At 41.5% G+C, this 22,427-nt stretch overlaps 1 protein-coding gene across 4 annotated transcripts in view; it reads left to right on the plus strand.

The window, feature by feature from the left end:
* The window catches only part of ATP6V0A1 (ATPase H+ transporting V0 subunit a1), a 49,334-nt gene that overhangs the window by 14,011 nt on the left and 12,896 nt on the right, over positions 1–22,427 (plus strand). The window contains exons 6-19 of one of the 4 annotated variants that reach the window (XM_090290570.1): positions 3,718–3,821; positions 4,150–4,276; positions 4,959–5,041; positions 5,634–5,727; positions 8,028–8,240; positions 10,413–10,563; positions 11,952–12,091; positions 12,396–12,553; positions 13,005–13,095; positions 15,184–15,302; positions 15,860–16,076; positions 16,450–16,557; positions 21,370–21,477; positions 22,396–22,413. In XM_090290570.1, the coding sequence (XP_090146696.1) occupies positions 3,718–3,821; positions 4,150–4,276; positions 4,959–5,041; positions 5,634–5,727; positions 8,028–8,240; positions 10,413–10,563; positions 11,952–12,091; positions 12,396–12,553; positions 13,005–13,095; positions 15,184–15,302; positions 15,860–16,076; positions 16,450–16,557; positions 21,370–21,477; positions 22,396–22,413 (1,731 nt within the window). The remainder of the gene's footprint in view (positions 1–3,717; positions 3,822–4,149; positions 4,277–4,958; positions 5,042–5,633; positions 5,728–8,027; positions 8,241–10,412; positions 10,564–11,951; positions 12,092–12,395; positions 12,554–13,004; positions 13,096–15,183; positions 15,303–15,859; positions 16,077–16,449; positions 16,558–21,369; positions 21,478–22,395; positions 22,414–22,427) is intronic. The other 3 variants (XM_090290572.1, XM_090290571.1, XM_090290573.1) reach the window with 3 other exon arrangements.

A 22,427-nucleotide genomic window follows, 5' to 3' on the forward strand; every position in this document is an offset into this window, starting at 1 on the left:
CTGAAATGTATGAAAATATCTTTCATAACCTACCGAGTTAAAGGATTGAAATAGGCTTCCTAGTCTTGTCCATTCTAGAGGAAATTCTGAATAAAGATTGACAAATGAACTCCCGTAAGGGAAATAGTTCTTTAAACTTTAGGTATAATTTTAAAAAACAGTAAAAATAAAATAAGGGGAACCACTTGGAAAGATGATACAAGATTTTAAAATCCTAAGTTATGGATTTAGGCCTTTCTTTGTGGTTAATACACCTGACATGAAATATCCATGCTGAGAAGCCTGGCTCTAAGTCTTCATGACCTGCCTGCCCAATCCCTGGCGAGCTGTTTTTCCCCTGCTAATGAAGCACAACATTAGAATGCACACACACACACTTCTGGAAGTGCTTTGGAACACGAGGTCTTGGCTGTGAGAGGCTCCCCTGCTGCTTTTGCCGTCAGACCCTCCCATCCCGAGCATCCTCACCACAGCACAAGAAGTCTGGCAAGAACCACTTTGCATTTTTTCTCCAAGTGCCTTGCCTGTTCTTGCCACTGGCTCGTAGGCTCAGCCAGGTCCCTTTCAATAGCCTGGCCCTACTGTCACTAAACAGCAGCCTCAGATATCACTACCATGACAGGAGACCAGGCCTCACAGAGTGTGTGTGCTCACGCAATGGCATGCTATAAATAGCGCAAAAGAGAAGGAGACTCGAGACCCTCACGTCTTGGAAATGTAGGTTTTTCATGAGATTTTCTTCCATGCCTGAAATTAGGAGATTTGCAAATGGCCTAAAACACTACCACTTTCAAACCCTTCTTTTTGGTGAATATGATTAATAATTTATAATAATGAGTTAGCAAAAAATGACTAAATCAGAGAATGATTTGTTCCATCTTTTGGTAAAAGGGTTATGATTGGTGAGGGGTGTAGAAGGGGAAAAGTAAACACATTGAATATTCTTATGATTTAAAATGATTACAAGTTCAACTTAGCCATTTCTTATCCATAGCATTTAAAATGACTTGTTAATGATTATCCTTTTCTCAGTCTTCTTGCTTATGAAGACCTGTAAGAGCTGGAGAGATTTTTCTGCATCTTTTACCATAAGCATCATAACATATGAGAACGTAAAGAAGACTGGAAAAGTAATGGTTAATGGCATGCAGACCCCTGCCTTCCTTTCCTCCTGAGTTTTCCATTCATCTGCTTTCTTTGCTTTTCTTTTCCATCTGCCATCTCCTTTGGGGTTTGGGTGAATACCTCAGTGATGAAGTGTAATTTCTTTCGTAATGTTAGATGAAAGTAAAAGTGTTTGCTCTTGGTAAATTAACATAGCTGGAACCGAATGTGCTGCTTAAACTTTAGAGTAAAACTAGAACTATTGAAGCTCTGCTGCTTCCTTTTCCAAGACCTGGTTTCAGTGTTCTGACTGGGTGAGGGGTAAGCTAGAGGGCAGAGCGAGCCATTTAGAGGAACATCGGCAGTGTCGTTATTGTTACTAGAGAACCCAGATTAGGTTTTAGATACTCGAAGACATGGTTTTAGAGATTGCTTTAATTGCCCTCCGTTAGTGGTTCTGGTCATCCTATTTTCTCATCAGGCATGATTATTTTAATTTTTTTTTTATCCTCACCCGAGGACATTTTTGTTTCATTGCTTTTTGAGACAAAGGAAGGGAGAGAGAAACATTGGTTGCCGCCTGTATGTGCCCAGGATCGAACTCACAACCTAGGCATGTGCCCTGACCAGGAATCTAACTGGCAACCTTTCGGTTATGGGATGATGCTTCAACCAACTGAGCCACACTGGCCAGGGCAGGCACAATTATTTTATTTTAAATTTTTAAACTTTTCTCTTTAAGACTTAAGATTCTTAGGTATGAAGTAGTCAAATTATGAATTAGAATATTATTGCAAGTTTCTAACCAAGAATCCCAGATAACAGTCTTTGGGGTAGTCTAATTGCTGTTCCATCATTTGTCCCTTTTAGAGCACATGTTTGCTCTGAGTCTGATCTCTAGGGCTTATTTAAACAAGGTCTTATGGGCCACACAGTGAAGCAGGCGGGAGTCTTGTGAGTAGTAGTCAGTTTCGCTGTTTTTTGCCAAGGGATGTCCCCAAGAGCAAGTTGAAATGTGGTAGTCATCTGGATCCTCCGAATAAATTGCATGTGGCCTATAGTCATCTGATTTGACTTTTAGTAGAAATAAAAAGAGCCCCTTAAACTTCCATTTGATAGCACGTGCTCCCATTATCTATCTTAAGCTTTTCCAAATCTCATGACAGTATTTCGCTGCCCATCTGCTCTTCTGACATGCTCAGTGTTGCCCTTCCCTTTTTTGGGGGGGGCGGGGAGATCAAAGTTGATCCTGCTTTTAGAATTTACTTCCCAAAACAATTTCTTTCACTTTTTAAGGCTTTCAGACCTTATATTTGAGGTTCCTATGAGGTGGTTTTTGATCATGAGTTGACAGGAGTCGAATCCTGAAATTTGGAATGAAAATGACAGAGAAACTTTTTCCTGATTTTTTAAAATTAATTTTGCTCTTGACAAAGAATATTCTTCTGACTTACCTTTAGTCTTCGGCCAAACAAGAACTGCATGGATATTAAAGCTGGAGAGATCAGGCAGTGGAGAAGCTGGTTGGCCTTTATTTCTTAGGGCAGCTTCTCCTTCCTCATGGGAGTGACAGGTGGTAAGAAGTGTGGCGTAGAGAGAGGTTAGGAAATACAGACCTAGCACATCTGCGAAGATCCCTCTGCTCCTTCATTTCATTGTATAAACTGTCATGGTGGAAATCATTTTAAATCTAAGCAATTAAACTAGCCCACACACTCTGTATTGGCTTAGTATCTGTAACTCTCTTCCCTTCACATGCTTTAGATTGTTCTCAAGAATCCTTAAACTGTAAAGCTTACATTAACTTTTTCATATTCCTAGAATCCTGCTCAGAAACCAGGACATTCATATATGTTTTCACTTCCTCTTCCCTTTGTGGATGCAGTGGAGGCCCAGGCCTGTGCAGATGTTGTATTTCTTATCCTTTTGGAGAAAGGCATACTCTAAACCCATGGTTTGGAGCATTGTATACAGTGGCCATGCTAAAAGGTCTCTTATTTTGCATTTTTAAGACCACGGAAAATCTCGATACCGGGAGAGACCTCTTCTGCCTTTCTTCAGGTCACACGCTGTGTTCAAGGCAGTGGCAGTGCTTTGCTTTCTTCCTTGGAAAGAGTCAGCATCTTTTAAGTTCTCAATGCAGGGTCAATTCTAGTTGTTCACTGCCTGGGAACTTAATGTTGAGAGTATCTGCCAAGCTGCCTTGTTTTTGCTCAGAAGGAAGAAATTCTTCAGCCTCTATCCACATGAAAAGGTGTTTACTGGTACTTTCATGGTGCATTTAGGAAAGTGTAAGAGAAAAAATGGCTTCCACCAAGTAAGATTTATACATGTCACCATCATTTAATGTTCTTTTTTAATTTATTTTTTATTTCTTAAACCATTTCCCCAGTTGCTTTACTGGGTCAATTATGCTTTCTTTACCTCTTATTTCTTTCCTTTATTTTCTTTCCATCTTCTTCTTGTTCTTCTTTTTTATTTATTTTTTGTGAGTATGTCTTCTCTTTTGGTGGTTTGGTTTTCATCTTTATTTTCTGAACTTATCTCCTGGTTCCTCGTTCCCTGCATGCCACTAACTATTTTCATTAGATATTAATTGATTTGTGAATTCAGGCTGAATTGCATCATCAGCAGATGGCGGATCCAGACCTGTTGGAAGAGTCCTCATCCCTCTTGGAGCCAAGTGAGATGGGAAGAGGCACGCCTTTAAGACTTGGGTGAGTACCACTTCATCCCTCTGTACTCACTGGGGTCATGCTCATTTTTGCTGTTCAGAAGAAAAGGCTGGGCCTCCACTTGCTTCCAGATGCACTCTCCTCTGAGCCTGTTGAGAGGTGTTTCTAAGTCTTATCTGAATTCAGTTCCTGAGTTGTGTTTTGGTAACCCTCTTCTGAGACCAGGAATAAAACTTTACCAGCCCTTTTGACATAACAACGCGTAGCCTCATGATTGTCTTTGTCCCTCTCCTCATTTTCCTTCTTTGTCACAAAGCCTTCCATCCCATGGCATGAAATAGACTTCCCAATCTGGCTCTTCTTCCCACAGCTTTGTGGCTGGAGTGATTAACCGGGAGCGCATCCCTACTTTTGAGCGCATGCTTTGGCGGGTGTGCCGGGGGAATGTGTTCCTGCGACAGGCTGAAATCGAGAACCCCCTGGAGGATCCTGTGACTGTAAGACAAGGAAATTGTGTCTCATGGAGTAGAGCTTGTAAAGGGAGCTCAGAGCTGTAACACAGCATGATGCCACCTGGCTCTGACCCTCCCAGAGAGGAGCTCTTATGTTCACCCCTGCTTTGAGGGACTGCTCTTTTCCTCCTTAACTTCCATTACGTATACATATACATTTTAAAGCTCTAAGCTCTATCTGTGTATTATTTTGATTGTAAATATGTTTTTTCCAGTTATTTTAACCTTTAGCTTTATATATTTTGTGTTACTTATCTGGAACTAAAAAATAGCTGGTGCCAAACTGGGAATTTCTAAGCACGGGAACAAACAGGAATGGCTCTTCTTATTCTGCTGTGCTTATAGCATTCAGGCAATGTAAGATTTAAAGTGGAATTGCTAAATAGGGCTAAATCACGCTAAGGAGAATCATCTTAGCATCCTGTTTCAAGCTCCTGGTCGATCTTAAAGACAAATACATACAGAAAGATTTTTTGTGACTTAGAGTTTACAGCCAAATGTTATCGTAGCGGAGCTTAAGTTGGACAGAGGATAGTGGTTAAAGAACAGGGTTGCCATATCCTTAAAGAATTACTGTTGTTCCTGTATCACCAGGGAAGTGAGTTATTTAAGAAGTTTTCTTCCAGATTGGAAGTCTGAACTCTCGGGTTTTGGCTTGGGGTCTTAGGGCGACTACGTGCACAAGTCTGTGTTCATCATTTTCTTCCAAGGCGATCAACTGAAAAACAGAGTCAAGAAAATCTGTGAAGGGTAAGAGAAATGTGCCTCCCCCAAGGGTGCAGCCATGCCACCTAATCTTTTTAGCCTTAGAATATAGAACAGTGAAGCATAGGCCCTTTTAGTTTACCTTGACATGGTGAATATATCTATTAATAATGTTAGGGCTATTTTAAACAATTAAAATGGCCCAAGTTCAGTTTTTAAAGTACCGTCAAAGCCACAATTCCTCTTCTTGAAAAGAAGTAATTAGGATTCATGAGTTATAAATGCTGTGTTGGGACAATGGTCTGCATACCCAGCAGGGCGCCCTAGGCACTGTGTGTGCCCTTAAGCTTTGCTGGAATTCCACCCACCACATCTTTCTTTGTACTGTGTTTAAAATATAATTTACATTATTGGCTTTTGCTTTTTTAATCTAAGGGAATTTAATAGCTACAAAGAATGTCAAGATGGTTCAAATGTTACTACTCAATTTTTAGGCCACTCCCTATAAATAATTGTTATTGATTACTGCCTCAGTTTGAACTAATCCTTCTTAGTAAATTAGGATTACTTTCTGAGATAATTTCAGTTGGATAGGTTAAGAAATTTCTTGTTTCCAGTCTGTGTCTGTATGTTCCAGGTTCCGGGCCTCCCTCTATCCCTGTCCTGAGACACCCCAGGAGAGGAAGGAAATGGCTTCTGGAGTTAATACCAGGATTGAAGATCTCCAAATGGTACGCAGAGGGCTGAAGGGAGGTTGTTTTTGTGAACTAGAAGACCAGTCTCCCTCCTTGAAACACTGACAGTTCCTCAGGCACCTGCAGCAGCTCAGGATACTAAAACAAGCAGTGTCCCCTTGGGAACAGGGGAAAAGTTTCAGGGAATGGCTGTTAAAAGCAGCATCAATCACCCTCAAATGAGACAGGAATGCTATGCATCTGAAATCGTGGTTGCTTAGAGTATTCAGTTCTCCTTGTCGTGAGTCAGATGTATGCTTAGTTAATTTGAAGCAATCAAATAGTACAAGAAGTATGCACAAGGTCAGTTCTGCCCTCTCACACACACACTCTGTCCCCAGAGGCAGCTACTCTCAGCAGCTTGGTGTGTATCGCTCTGGTCACCTTGGGTGTTAACCACATACCTAAGTGTCCCGCGGCAGCCTTTGTACCCAAGAAGGAGGCTGTGTTAGACTTCTGCCCAGTCACAGTGTATGTGGTTTACACACACCATGGTTGCCACAGGGTTCTAAGGCTGGGTCACGATATATGTGTACATGGAAGGAAAAGGGTGGCCAATTGGAGATTTGCTTCCTCTTGGAAGAATGTGATGTGATGAGTGCCCCTTGAAACATTAATAAACATACCAGTCCAAAGGCATTTCATTCCAACAGTGGCAAAATTGTCCGAAATATGTTGTAATTTGCATTCCAGCTCCCTCATCTTTCCCTCCAACCCCCAGTGTATGTGACCCACCAACTTGACATACTGCTGGTTCCTTTGATATACTTTTCTGTTTAGCCAAAACTGCTGGTGGGTGATAGGCCATATTAGTACATTTTGTCTTACCCCTTCCCAGGCATGTGCAACCTAGCTGTATGAACTGAAACTTTAAAAAAGGGTTGACTATCGCCCTGGCTGGTGTGGCTCAGTGGATTGAGTATTGACCTGCGAACCAGAAGGTCACTGGGTCAGTTCCCGGTAGGACACATGCCTGGGTTGTGGGCCAGGTCCCGGTTAGGGGCATGCAAGAGGCAACCTGTTGCACATGGATGTTTCTCTCCTCTCTCCCTCCTTTCCCCTCTCTCTAAAAATAAATTAATGAAATCTTAAAAATATAAAAAGGATTAAATACCAAGGGGTGAGATGTGGGGGAGAGATAAGGAAAGAAAAAAGCAAATAGAACATTGCTTGTGAGTTTATTTAGCATCCTTCCAGAAGTTATCATAGTAATTGTGAAATTGTCAACAGCCAGAAGTAGAAAAAGTTTCTTTACTCTCAAGTGATTTAAGGGTTTCCCTGGCATGCCATGGGTTTTTGGTTTTTGTTTTAACCTCTCTGTGAAGTCACATTCTAGGACCTGAGACAGTTTTTTAGGGAGTAGTTACTACTTTTTTCTGAACTTACTTGGAGAGCTATGTTGGAGATCAGTGCTAAAATATTAATGTATAGCTTTTTCCTCTTCAAAGAAGTATAGAGATTTAAGATAGATTTTCATGGAGAAATATGTGTGGTGAGTTGCTTGCCCGGTTTTGGCTTAGTCCCTTTTCTGCTATTAAAAATCTTAAATATCTGGTGGTAAATAAGGCAGCAGAATGTAAAGCGTCCCTGCCCCATTCTCCCACACTAGTCTTGGCAATATAATTCCTCTGAGGGAAATCTGTACTGGTTTCCAAAGCGTCGGCACTGCAACGGGCCGCCTCCCCAAGCCTGGCAGGGAGGTAAAGCCTTGTCTGCCCTGTGATGACAGTGGTGTGTGGCAGTCTAATCCCCTCTCAAATTTCTGGATCCTTCTGACCCCAGTGTCTCCTGTCTCTTGTTATGGGGCCTCTCTTAACGTAGGCAGGCAGACGGCGGTGCTCAGCACCGCCTCTTTCCCGTTGTTCCCTGATGCCGGCTGATGTTCAGGGGATTCTGCAGCATAACACCCAGGCCTGTGGTGCTGACTTATTTGAGTGTGAGTTACAGGCTCCTCTGGGAATGTCCCCACGCTAATGATCCAAGTAAAAGCCACTGACTGCATTGTTGTGTCATAGATTTGGCGGTAAGATTAAGCATATAATAAAAAGGTAAAAACCATTTTCTCAGGTTTCTCTTGATCTTGAAGCAAAACAAAAATGAATGTTAGTAACTGGACCTCTAATTTCTTGTAATTTGCTCCCCTCCCCCTAAGAAAAGGTGATTCTAGTCAAAGGAAGATAAAAAAGAACAGATCCCCAGCAGCCCTTCTCAGGGAGTCGTGCCTCTTTGCCATTCATGTCCTGAGATTAAAGACGGGTGTTAGAAAGATCCTTCCTGTGTCCTTTTCTCTCCCAAAGGTTCTGAATCAAACGGAGGATCACCGCCAGAGGGTTCTGCAGGCAGCTGCTAAGAACATCCGTGTCTGGTTCATCAAAGTGCGGAAGATGAAGGCTATCTACCACACCCTAAACCTGTGCAACATAGACGTGACTCAGAAGTGTCTGATTGCAGAGGTCTGGTGCCCTGTCACTGACCTTGACTCCATCCAGTTTGCACTCAGAAGGGGCACGGTGAGTCCCTCACAGCTAGCAGTGCAGCCTACGGCCAGGAAAAGAGGTTCCCATTAACAGTAACATTAATTAATTACATTTTTATGGCATTTTTACTTTCGAAGTTCTTTATTATATTCATCTAGTACTCATCCTGTATCAGGATAATACATTTTATATGTATCCTTTTGTTCCAAATGTGTAAATTGCAGTTCAAAAAAGATTAAGTGACTTAATCATACATCCATGATTCTTCAGGGAAGCTCGTGACCAGAATGTCAGTTTCCTGATCCACATTCTCAGTCCATTAGACGACCTCTGTAGTTAACCCTGGCAGACTCACTTAGTAGTTAGAACTATCACTCCGTGCAAGGCACTGATCTCAGTCAGGATGTAAAATATAAGCCCTCAAGTATCTTATGATTTACTCAGAGAGGCTGGCATACAAACATGCAAGACAGCCTGTGCTAAGAGTGGTATAAGTGTGTGGAGAGAGGGTGCTAGCTTTCCCAGCTAAGATGATTGGACAGAAGCTTCAGAAAGAAGTTGGCGTTGGGACTTTGAAGAATGGGTAAGACGTCTGTCAACAATGATGAGGAGAAAACATGGACAAAGGCAAGTACAGCACGATCATTCATGGCTGGGCAAGAAGAGAAATTATAATGGGTGAGCCACAAGACTAGGATGTAAACCTGATTAGGTAGGCTGGAACCTCACTGAGAAAGGTTTTTAAATACCAAGCTAGAGGATTTAAATTTAATTCCAGAGGGAATAGAGAGGCATTAGAAGTTATTTAGCAGTGAAAGGACATGAGTAAAGCAGAATTTTAAAGGAATGATCTGCCCCTGACTGGCATGACTCAGTCAGCTGAGCGTCATCCCGCAAAGCAAAAGGTTGCCAGTTCAGTTCCCAGTCAGGGCAGGTGCCTGGGTTGTGGGCCTGGTCCTTGATTGGGGTGCGTGCAAGAGGCAGCTGGCTGATATTTCTGTCTCACATCAATGTTTCTTTCCCTCTCTTTCTCCCTCTCTTCCCCTCTCTCCAAAAATAAATAAATAAAATCTTTTTTTTTTTTTTTTTTAAGTAATAACTGTTGTTAGTATCTTGGTTGGATTAGGGAATAGAGAGAGTCTATAGGTGGGAGTCAGTTAGAAGGTTATTTTAAACACAGAGTAATAAGTTTTAAGGGCCCCTGGAATAAGAATTGACAATAGGAAAAGAAAGCAGTGATGAATTTGTGAGACATTCTGAAAGAAGAATCGGTTAGGCATACTTAGTTTCTAGCAACGTGTAGAGAAATACAAGGAGAAAAAAAATGTAAATGTTTATGAGGTATCAAAGCAGGGTGGCTAGTAAAATAACAGTTCCATTAATGGAAGTAAAAAGTTCAGCAAGAACTTAGGGGAAAGGTGTTAAGTTCAGTTTCAGTCACATCCAGGGGCTGGACGGAATCCACATGAAAAGTTCAAGCCATAATGGGACAGGTTCTTGGTGAAAAAGGCAAAATGAAAAACGTGGGCTTCATGAGGGTGGAAGGCAGTGAGACCTCCAAGAGAGAAAATAAGGAGGCTAAAGCTAGGACCTGAGGGCTCTGCAATGTTCTGGGACAGGCAGAGGAGGAAACACCAACAAAGAGACATTAAAAGCATGGTTCGTGAGCAGGAGGGGACTCCTAAGGGATCAAGATTTTCTCCCAACAAGAGGAAGATCTCCAGATTGTCGGGCTTGCCTGTGGGAGAAAAGACCTTTGACTCTAGGGACCAGCAGCCGCTTGGAATACGTGTGCCCAGTTAGACTGCAGAGGATGAGGGAGCTTAACGCAGGTGGTGAAAGAGGTGTCAGAGGGTGTGCTTTGCTTTCTCCGTAAACAAGAGGGAACACTGATACTCCTAGAGAGTCAGGTGAGGATGTCTCGAGAAAGAGGTTCCGTGTTTTCTTTGGTTACTCGTTTTAGAATTAAATGTTTTTTCACAGTCAGGTTTTCTTCCCAAGACTTAATCTAAATCTTTCATTGTCAATTTTATACCTAGTTTGTTTCCCCAAAGACTGTGGAAGATTGAGATATAATTTACATAAAATGAAATGCACTCATTTTGTGTGTACCGTTCGATGTGTTTTGATAAATACGTGCTCCTGTGTAAGCACCCCCACATTTAGGCTGACCGGATTTGGATATATGTGCTTAATATTTCCCAGGAACACAGTGGTTCTACCGTGCCCTCCATTTTGAACAGGATGCAGACAAACCAGACTCCTCCAACCTATAACAAAACAAACAAGTTCACATGTGGCTTTCAAAACATAGTAGATGCTTATGGAATTGGAACTTACCGAGAGATAAATCCAGGTAAAAAAGCTTGAAAACCTCTAGAGATTTTGTTTCTTTGTTATATCTTTCAATGCCTCCCTTTAAATGCTGTTGAACGACTGGCTTAAAACTAAAGATATTGCCTTGGCTGGTGTGGCTCAGTGGACTGAGCGCCAGCCCGTGAACCGAAGGGTTGCTGGTTTGATTCCCTGTCAGGGCACATGCCTGGGTTGTGGGCCAGGTCCCCAGTTGGGGATGTGCGAGAGGCAACCAATTGATGTATTTCTCACACATCAGTGTTTCTCTCCCTAAATCCCCTCCTTCCCACTCTCTCTAAACATAAATAAATAAAATAAAATAAGATAAAATAAAAATATCAAGACCACAGCTCTAGCATAATTCCTGTAAAGAGATGCCCATTATCTCCAGGAGGTACTCCTGTTCTCTGGTTTTGCAGAACAAGTTATTTGGAGACCTTCGTTGATTATGAAGCAAAAGTCATACAATAAGAAATTATGTAAATTTTTCATAATTTTATTAGTAAATTTTGAAAGAATTATAGAAGTGATCTCATTCAAGTTCCCATCAAAGGGAGAAAAATCTTATATATGTAAAAAGGAGGTGGTTTTATAAGAATGAGCTCAGCAGATTAGATTTTTCTGTGTGCCCTCACAGTTATAAAACACCTGACTTCCTCTAGCACATCATTTGCAGGAACTGCTTTAAGCAAAAAGTTTTTTCCAAGATATCTGACATTTGAAAATGGCTTCCCTGTTGCAGGTTAGAGAAAATATGGTAATTATTGACCATGTTAGGCACAAAACAGATTTCTCCTCTGTTTGGAGAGTTAAGTATTAAATCGAGAGTCTGAGACATTTGCAGTGGGAGCCTTCTGCGTGACCTGCTTTGCTCCAAGTTCTGGGCTTTTTTCCACTTACCCGGTAGCTTTATTCAGCTGGGAAATGGTTGCCACACAAGAGAAGAAAGCTGGCCTGCACCAGGAGCTGTGTCCCAGGGGTTAGAAAAAGGGAATTAAAGAACAGACCGCATTGTCTCCAATGCTAGAGACAAAACTTTCACTTCCTGTGCTCTTCTTGAATAAAGTGATAGCAGTAGCTCAAATGCCATCAGAGCTGCTTTGAGAGGGAAGATTTTCTCTGGGAGTCCATCTGGCCAGCAGCTTGGGAATAAGTCACCTTCTGTTGGCCTCAGTATGTGGAGAGGGATGCGGTATGTTGGGAGTTGTGGTTTTCTGTGCTTCGTCTTTTTTCTTCTCTGCCTTTTTATTAATTTATTCTTTAATTACAGTTGGCATACACCATTGTATTAATTTCAGGTGCACAACATAGCAAGTAGGCATTATACACCTTTTGAAGTGATCACCCGATGAATCTGGTGCTCGTCTGACGTGCTTTGTCTCTCCGTAGCTCCGTATACCATCATCACTTTCCCTTTCCTCTTCGCTGTGATGTTTGGGGACTTCGGCCATGGCATTTTGATGACCCTTTTTGCTGTATGGATGGTGGTAAGGGAGAGCCGGATCCTCTCCCAGAAGAATGAGAATGAGGTAACATTTAAGTTACATCTGCAGTAGACTGAAACTTTGTAATTTCTCAAGCATTCACTATGAGAATTACAATCTGGAAGTCTTATATCATGAATTTATAGAGAAGTTAAGTTCATTTTAACACTTAAAGAGGCCACGTGCTGTGAAAGTGAATTTCATAATTGTATCGTGTTTTGGTCTTTACTTCAAGGGTGGGGTAAAGTGGTGTGAGAGGGAGGAGGGATGATCCTTGTGCATTGTGAATAACATTGTCACAATAGAAGCTCCAGGGAGTACATTTCATTAACCTCTTCCTGCTTCCCAGATGTTTAGCACTGTGTTCAGTGGACGGTACATTATTCTTCTGATGGGTGTGTTCTCCACCTACACTGGCCTCATCTACAATGATTGCTTTTCCAAGTCTCTTAATATCTTCGGATCATCCTGGAGTGTACGGCCGATGTTCACGTTATATAATTGGACGTAAGTTGCAGAAGAAGCTGAAAGTCAAAGCTCATTCCTTTCATATTCAGCTCTGATTTTCCAGACAAGTAGTAAACTAACACTTCTGTAGGAGCTGACTGGCAATGTCTCTGTTTCAGAAGAATGCACTATCTCCTCTTACGTAGGCTCCAGCCTGGGGAAGTACTTTGGGGTTTGTTCAGCAATCTCAAAGAACTGAGACCAAATTAGGCACATTGATTCTTTTAATAAATTACAAGCAGATTTTCCAAATTCCCTACGTAGTTGTATATGTGTGTTTACATTTTTTGTAGTTGTTATCTCTGACCTATTCTCGTCTCAGGTGATAGTCCCTACTCTTTTACTGAAGGGACGAGATAGCTGTAGTAGTTTTCTTTGGGGATCAGTTTCTGGACCAGTAGTTCCCCTCTGTTGATAAAAAATAAATGCAACTTTTCTCCTATCATGGTAGGGAAGAGACGCTTCGGGGGAACCCTGTGCTCCAGTTGAACCCTACTGTCCCTGGAGTTTTTGGTGGACCATACCCTTTTGGCATTGATCCAGTAAGAGCACTTCTTTCCTATATGTCTGACACTAAAATTTTAAATTGTGGCCCTAAAGTGAGAGAATGAAAGTGAAGATAAATGGTTATTTGGTTTTTAGTTGACATATTTTTGGAAAACCTCAGTTTGTCAGCTTAGTGTATTTTAAAGCCATAAAAGACCCAAGTGCCTTGGGGATCCAAAATAATTTTTCCTGCACTGCTTATTTCAGAGGTGGCTAATAATATCAACTCTGGGAAGATTTATTTTCAACACTCCTTCCCAGTTTAGTTTATTCAACTTAATTTGGTTTTTATTTTTCACATACGTTTTAACAAAATAGAAATAGCTCTTCCCTATGAGTTTAGATTTCCATTCTCATTTTTATACATTTATAAGAACTTATCCTAGAATTTAATTATTTTTTCAAATACTTAGGTAAATAAAGTGTGATTAAATCTTTTGTATTGTGTGCTTAAGAAATGGGGTAGGGGAAACAAGAATAAGTGTTAGTAAGGATTGTAAAATTCCAGAGGGAAAACATCATTATGGGCCAGAAAGATTAAGGTTTCTTATTAAAATGGGAATAAATCTGGCCTTTAAAAACATTTCAGATTGTTAGAAGGTGAGCAGTGTTTGCAAAAGCAGAGAAGTGGGGAGATACAGAATTGATTATTTTAATTATTCAAGAAATTAATGTTACTGAAATGCTTACTATGGTCAGTCATTATACTGAGCCCTCAGCATACCTGATTTATCCTCAAACAATTTATCAGGTAGATAATGCTATTCCTATTATACAGATAAGGAAACCGAGGCTTGGAGAGGTTTAATAAGATTTCACATATGTATTTATCAAATGTGTATTGAACTCCTGTTATCTGAAAGGCATAGTGACTGTTGGTGGTAATACCAAACTTAAAGACATAATTCCTGCCCTCAAGTAGTTTGGAGTCTAATAATAATATCACCTCACATTTATATAGAGTTCCATGGTTACAAAGTTCTTTTATGGACATTTTATTTGATGCTTACAGGGTAGGTGTTGAGTTTAAGTGCCTGTGGGACACCCAGGTAAAAATGTCCCATCGGGCATTTGGAGTGGTAGCGCTGAATTCCAGGTGCGATTGGGGCTAGGCAGAGAACCAGTCACAAGTGTTCAGGTGACAGGTCACCATGGATAAGCTCTTCATGAAGAGGCCAGTTCAGGAAAAAATAAAAAAGATGCCAGGCTAGATGGTAGAAGATCTGGCTTATCAGGCTATAGATTTTTCACTTTAGCCGACAGATGATGGTGGGGGTCCAGGGGGAGGTTATGGCTCAGGGAAATGACTGCGGCAGAGTCATGATTTAGGAAATGGAATCTGATGGCCAAGTGGTGGCAGAAGAACTATCAGGAAAATATTACTGGCTTCCAGACCTTAGGGGACAAAGCTTAAGGCAATTAATACTTAAAAGTAGGTGAATCAACAACACCACAGGGACAGGATCAGCAAAACACAGATGTGGGAACATCTACAGATAACCAGCCCAATTTCTTCAACAAATATTTTGTAGGAAATAAAAAAAGAGCTGGAGGGAGAGCCTACAGATTAGAGACTTAAGAGCTATATCAACAGTCATGGTGTATAGGTCTTACCTGGGGCCCTACTTTGAATAAATGAGTTAATAAAAAATGTGGACACCATCAGAGAACTTTGAGTATTGACTATGTATTTCTTGATGTTAAAGAATCATTGTTACTGCTCTGGGGTATGATAACAGTATTGTGGTCATGTCTTAAAAATGAGTCCTTACCTTCTAGAAATCTGCACTGAAATATTTACAGGTAAAATGATATGATATCTAGATTTTTCTTCAGAATAATCTGGAGGTGGGGAACGGGTTGGGGGTAGGATGAAACAGGATTGACCGAGAGTCAGGAAGCGGATAGTAATTGTTGAAGTTAGGTGATGGGTACGTGGGAGTTGTTTATTATATTATTCTCTCCACTTACGTATATGTTTAGAATTTTCCATATTTTTTTAAAACATATTTTTTTAAATGAGTGACTGTGTTTCCATTTGAGCACTCTTTGTAATACCTTTCTGTTTTCTTGGGCTGTGACAGATTTGGAACATTGCTACCAATAAACTGACCTTCCTCAACTCCTTTAAGATGAAGATGTCTGTTATCCTTGGTGTAGTCCACATGGTGTTTGGGGTCAGCCTGAGCCTCTTCAACCACACGTGAGTTGCTCTGTTTCTGTCATAAAAATGTGCATAGTTTAGATAGTGCTTTTGCCTAAGGAATTTATGGCATTTGGCGGGGGGAGGATTAGTAACTCAGAACCCCATTTTATGTTTAAAAAAAAAATACTTTTAAGAAATCACAAGTTCTTAAATGGGGCTTACTTAATATTATTCCCTTAGCAATTTACAATTGCAGTAAAGATCCTTGAGAGAACCTTGTGTAATTTTCATCAGAATGAGTGAGTTATTTTTTCCCTCTTGATATGTAACTCACATAAAATTATGAACTATCTCTTGGAATGTACCAAATTTTCCCATCTCTCCCTCATGGGAGAATGCTGGTGGTGGTCCTGGAGCTGTTCAAGGCCCAAAAGTTAGGAAGTCATAGTTAATTCTGCTTCTCTGTTGCCTCCAGTGCTCCTGGCTGTTGCTTCTTAAAGTGATAAAGACAGAATTGAGGGAGCATTAGGAGAAAATCTAGTGAGGGCTCCACTTGGTGTAGGGGTGACCCTGGGTCTGTTTACTTTTTGCATTTTTCCTCTCTTCCTTTTTAGCTATTTCAAGAAGCCTCTGAATATCTACTTCGGATTTATTCCTGAAATAATCTTCATGACCTCTTTGTTCGGCTACTTGGTTGTCCTTATTTTTTACAAGTGGACAGCCTATGATGCTCATACATCTGAGAAAGCACCAAGCCTTCTGATCCATTTCATAAACATGTTCCTCTTTTCCTACGAGGACATTGAAAAGTCAATGCTATATTCTGGACAGGTGCGTCAACCCAGAAGTGGACTGTCTCAGGCGGTTCCTAGGTCAAGAAGCGAGATGCTTCTGTCACCCTAACAAACATTTAAAATCCCTTTCTGTAGAATTTGGTTTTCAATTCCTACATCCAGATCTAAATTCAGCTAATCCTCCTTACTTGGGAGGGTTTACTATAATTTATGTATCCAAAAAGGATAGAATAATAATTCTCATCCAATGGAACAATTTCTGGGCTTCACCACAACATCTGCTAATTACTTTGAGAAACTGGATAGCTTTTTTCACAAACCTGTAAGAAAGTGCTGTTCGGGGGTTAATTTGTGCTGGTGCTGGAAACTGCGTGTTTGATGAATGTGATGTGCCTTGTCCTTCTTTGCAGAAAGGAATTCAGTGTTTTCTGGTTGTGGTTGCGTTGCTTTGTGTACCGTGGATGCTGCTGTTTAAACCGCTGATCCTTCGCCATCAATATTTGAGGAGGAAGCATTTGGTAGGTGTACTTTCTGTTGCTCAAAGTTACTAGATTTTTTTTAAAAGATCTAGTTAATTCCTCATTGGATCTGATGAATTGTGCATAAATCTCTATACTCTTAAAATGCACTTGTTTCATATCCCAGCATGAGCCCTGGACCCACTGAAATCAAAAAATTATTTTTTTGCTGCCCGAACATCTGGATTCATCTTTGAGTAGCTCAGGTATAGAGAATGAGTCATAAGTTTTTATGTTTCCTGGTCATGCCTTGCTTATTCTGTGCTCAGCAAAATCCAGGTCTGGGCCTGTCTAGATGCAGCATCAGACACAACAAGGATGCAGGAGCTGCAGCCAGGTGAACCCACTTGTGTGGTTTTCCTGGGCAACCACAGGGCTGACGCTGAGACATTTCCTTTTGAAATAAGACCATAATACTTTCACCAACCAAACTACCTGGGAATAAGATTTAGCTTGAAGCATGGTGGGATTTTTTGTTTTGTTTTGTTTTGTTTTGTTTTTCTTTTTAAAAAGCAACATACATACTTGTATTTACTTATGTAGGTGTGCATATGAATTCTATACACACACACTTAAGCTGTCAAGCGTTCATTTCTGGCTATGCAGTACTGCTTACTTATTACACTTGTCTGGTAAAACCCAAAAGGCCTTTTTGCATGACTCTCGTATGGCTATTAGATTATTGCTCCTGTTGCAGAGCAGCTGAGTTACAAGACCCTCCTTCTCCCTTTTCTGACCATCTTCATCCTTCCATGTACCCTGCATTCGTCTTCCCCTTCACTCCCTCCCTCTTCTGTCTCCTTCCCCCTTCCTCTTTTGTTCCATTCACTATCAGGAAGGGCAACCTGTGGAGGCCCCAGTCAGCCCAACCCCGAGCCAACAGGGACTAGAGGCAGCAACGGCTGCAACAGTGAGTGAATTTAAACCAACAAACCATCACATTTTGTTTAAAGAGGTAGCAAACAGTGCAGCAGAATTCTTTTTAACTATATTGAGAGCATGGGACATGTGTGCTCTGGGAAGTATGTCCTTGGTATTCATTGAAACAACAGAAGAGGTTTCCACTTCTTATGAGTAGATGCTGATATCATTTTTACCCTTGGTCTGCTGAGTTTCTATTCAAATATGTAAGTACAGTCACGTTATGGAAGCGAAGTGGCTGTTGTACCCTCTCCAAGTCCCATCATCTTAATCCAGGATGGCAGCTCTTGGACGCATCTACTTTCATGTCTGTATTTTGTGACCAGTATTGGATGGTTTTTCAGCATGGAGCAAGAACATCTCTAATTCTTGAATTGATTTCCCGACACTTAAAGTTCTGCTTCAGAATGATGCTTGGACATTTGGTCCATGTTGGCTGTGACTTACTCTCTCCAGTGGAAGCTTATACATATCTACTTTTTCACGAGAAACTCAGAAGCTCTCACGTCCTCAGCTGTTCCCGTGAGAACCCCACTCCGCCATGTGTCTCGTGTGTGCTGTTCATCTGGTGTAATAACCAGAGTCATCTTCTGTTTTGATCTTTCCTTCTTCCAATACTAACTTATGGTTCAGTATCAGCACTTTGAGCGTTAAGCATTTCAATATTTGTCCTTAAAAACATCTCTTAACCAAAATCCTACAATGTCCTAGTATCAAACTAGTCTATACTATTCTAGATAATGAACTACACGATTTTTGAATGTCACCATCATGTACTACTACTGTGTTCTAGTAGCATCATACTCCTTTAAAAGAAAAGAAAATATTTAGATGGATAACCACTTCTTTCATTATGTGCTTCTGATCATTTTAAAACTTAAAAATACTACTATGATCATTCTTCTAGAACTATTCTGAGAGGGCTGATATTTTAGATCAGAAGATATTTTAATATTGCTGCTTAAAATAATTTTCAAGTTGGGATTTTTCTCCTTTCCTATGAGAAATTTTTAAAAAATCCTTAAAGCACATACTCATGCTATCCTTGTATGGACATTCTTTCCATGTGCTCTTCTTTCTGCTAGTCGTAAAGTTTTTAAGGTGTGCTTCTGATGCATCAGTCTTGATCCTTTTAAATCTGGCATCCTTTGCTTTCATACTGTTCCAGTTAAAAGTCCCTAGTCTAGAAACCTGCACATTCATAGCCCACTCGGTGTTTTTGTTGTTGTTCTCGCTTGTTTGTTTGTTTGTTTGTTTGTTTAGCCAAACATTTGTAGAACAGCCTGAAGGCCTCAGGGTGATAGTTCTATAACAAGGACCCCTGGTTTTTGACCCCAAGGGCTGAGGCTATGAACACCGATCTGTTTTTGTCCTGTGCTGTGTCCTCCTGGTTGTTTGTAAGCTATGTATCCCAGTTTAATTTTTTTCTTTCCTGTTTTCTGCTGGTGTGTGTGTGTGTGTGTGTGTGTGTGTGTGTGTGTGTGATCCCCCTCCCTGTAACTCATTCCCTAAGTTCTGAAAGGACAGTTGTTTGTGTCTAGCTGGGAAGTTGAACCTGTCTGCCCCTCACTTTATCCTGTGGTTGAGGAAAGCTTCAGAACTGGCCTTCTGCTTTAGGAACCTGAGGCCTCCCTCCTGTGCCCTAGGACCCACCCCAGGAGTCCTCTCTTGTCACTCATACTCTTTGGTGCCCTTTCAGTCCACCTTTTGAGGGTTGTCAGATGTAATATATGCATGACCTGGAGGTGCCCAGGGCTTCGGTGACTCCTGAATCTGGCTACACATCAGAATCACCTGGTGCACGTTAAATTTGTTGCTTAGGGTATTAAAACAGATAAGTAGAAGAAGAAATAAAAAACAGGTAGAATTCTATGACCCAGACCATCCCCTACTGACATTGAAAAATAAAATTAAAACAATAAGTGCCCTTGGTTAGAGAATGCAAATAAGAGAACATCTGAGATCTTGCATCCAAGATGTGTCACCTGTTTGGCTCAAATAAACTCTTATAAAAATTCAGGGGGGAAAAAAAAAAAAAAGAAATGCAAATAAAAGCAAGAAATGTCCCTGTCCCCAGCATGCTTCTCCTTCTCAAGGGTGTTATGCCTTCAAATTCTTTTCTGCATATGTCAGCATATATCTGTCACCTGTTGATATGTGTATATGTGGATGTACATATATATACTGACTACTTAAAACACATTAGAAAAAAAGAAGAAATAGGAAAAAAATAAAACACATTAGGAACTGTTTAAACGATAGCACTGTTCTGCCCCTTGATTTATTAGATTGTTAAAAATTTAGTGTATCTTGGAGATGGTTTCACAGTGGTACTCTCTTATAGCTGCCTAGCATCCCATAGACCATTCTGTTGGCTACACTAAAATGATGCAATCCCCTTCTTACTGGTGGATGTGCTCGTTGTTCCCAGTTCTTTGCACTACAAGTAGCGGTGCAGGGAACATCCTTGTCCTTGATGGAGTTTCACAGGCACATGCCCGGCAGTGGGTGGGATTGCTGAGTCTCAAAGGGCGCGTGCGTTTTTTTGTGTATGTGTGCATGCGTTTTCAATTTTGATAGACAGTCAAAAGGATTATACAGTTTGTACTTGGAAAAATATATTTTTATATACAGATTTCCTCGGCCCCACTCCAAACCTACTGTATTTACAGTTTCTGGGAGTAGTAGTTCAGGATCTCTACTTAGAAAAATGCAGCTTTCTAGGTGACTCTGATGCAGCTGGTTCTCTCACCAGCACGTGAGAACCACTTCTAGAAGAGAGACAGTCTGCCCGGACAGTGAGGTCTAGTTGTCAGGAACTGGTAAAAGGTAAAGTTGCAAGTGGGGACCTCTGGGCACTTGACCAAACCTGCTTACCCATTGTTCGTGCTGCTGGCCCAGAGGCCGTTTTATAGGAGAGCAGTCTTCCAACTCCTGCCTTGCTTGGCCCCCCAGACAGAAACCCTGTGAAGTGAGTCGAAGGGTTCTTTCTTCAGCTCCTTGCACTCCATGGCAAGTGAGCACTAATTGGTAGCTCTCAGAGCTGATCCCAGTTCTTTCTGGTTTTTGTATCCCCTGGTTTTCTTTTGCCTTAATAAACCCACGCTTTTCCAAATCAGGTTGACATAGAAATTCTGTGTCTGGAGACCCTGCCGAAAACTGCCTGAGAAGTGAGGAGAAGCAAACACCCCATCAGCATTTGCCCACATACCCATGAAAGAGTTGTTTTCACACTCCAGAATCCTCTATCGAAGGAAAGGAACCTTTTTTCTTTTTTTTTAAGTTTAGTATTCTCTAGCCACAAGCTTGCGTACATCAAGCATTTTTTTTTCCCTTCTCTGACCTAGGAAGTCTTTTGTTCCTGAGCAGAGACCAGGAACATTTCTGGGAGAGGTTGCTGGACCTCTTGGGGCTCCTGTTGAAAGCTTATTAGACCAGGTTACAATCACCATGTCATTTGGCATCCCTCTCTCTTAGAAAGTTGACTCTTTAGTTCAGCTCCAGAAAAACTTAGGCCATTGAAGGCTTTACAGATAGAACTACACTTGTTAGGAGAGTCTGTTCATACTGAGCATTCCCATGGATGCAGGATTTGCAGTTAGCATTGACCAAGACAGGGTTAATGTCTTTTGGGGCAGCAGGCACATATCCTCCCGTCAGGATGTCAGGATGAGGTGGTAAATGTAGCCGGGGCTGGGGCCGAGGGGGGTGGTGGTCAGGGCGGGAACAGTGATTTGTTTTTACTTAGCTGTTTGATCAGCGGGTTTTGTTTTTGTTGTGAACATATATGCTTTTCTGAGGTTTGTATGTACTAACCATTGCCCTTCCCCACCTCACAAAATGTCACATTAAAGCCCAGGCAAATTCTACTCTTTCTGTTCATGTGTGTAGGGAACTCTCAACTTTGGTGGGATCAGGGTGGGCAACGGACCGACAGAGGAGGATGCTGAGATTATTCAGCATGACCAGCTCTCCACCCATTCAGAAGATGCAGAAGAGGTAAGATCCGATGGCGTGGGCCTCCTCTCCTTCCACCCGGGGTCTTGCGTTTCTGCGTGGCCTCACTCCAGTCTTCTCCTTGAGAATTGAAAATACTGATACTAATGCTCAGCCTGCCTTCTGGACCTCTTAGGGCCCCACAGCCTTTTCCAAAGGGCCCCTGCTCTAAACTCCGGGTGTTGCCTGCAGAGCCTGTGGCTGAAGTTTTTGTTCTGTTGTTCCACGTCCTAAATTCTGAGTTGCATGCAGACCTCAACTACTGACTGCCCCCCTGGGCGCTGAGGCAGAGTAGGCCACAGCTTCCCAGCTCTTAGCAGCAGCAACGCAGCCCGCGTAGGCAGCGTCCTCATCCGTTGCCCCTTCCAAGGATGGTTTCCATTGGAACTGCAGTCACGGGTACTTTTGAAGTCCTGTCCCATTCATGTGCTCTTGTTGCAGATATTTTATTTGAGCCTTTTAAAAATGTCATTTGCCTACTTGTTATAGGGAGACTGAAAAATAGTAAGGCCAAGCTACACTTTTCCTGCACCGCCACCTCCAAGCTCAGTTTTTTAAAGCCCAGTCTCCTTGCCTGACCACTCACACCACGAAGCCTCTGAACTTTTGAATCTCATCTATTCGTTATATTCTTTTTAAAGCAAATAGAACAGGAGTTGAGGACCCAGGTCACTGGACTTTTCAATCTGACCACTTTCACTATGCATATGACTTTTTTTAAAAAATTGCAATATATGTCTTACTGCTCTAACTCCTGCTGGTTTTGCTTTGTGTGTATGCTGAGGAGGCCTGCCTCCAACATGTCAGACCCATTTAACATTAACAGCCCCTCCCCGAGAAGCCATCAGGAGTCTTGTGTTCGTGACTTGTTATCTTGCGTGTGCTGGGGCTTCCCACTAAGTGTAACTTTGTGTTTTCAAGCCTACCGAGGATGAAGTGGTAAGAAACAAGCT

This window comes from Furipterus horrens, unplaced genomic scaffold (genome assembly GCF_987537825.1).
Source record: "Furipterus horrens unplaced genomic scaffold, mFurHor1.1.pri manual_scaffold_11, whole genome shotgun sequence".
Classification (NCBI taxonomy): Eukaryota; Metazoa; Chordata; class Mammalia; order Chiroptera; family Furipteridae; genus Furipterus; species Furipterus horrens.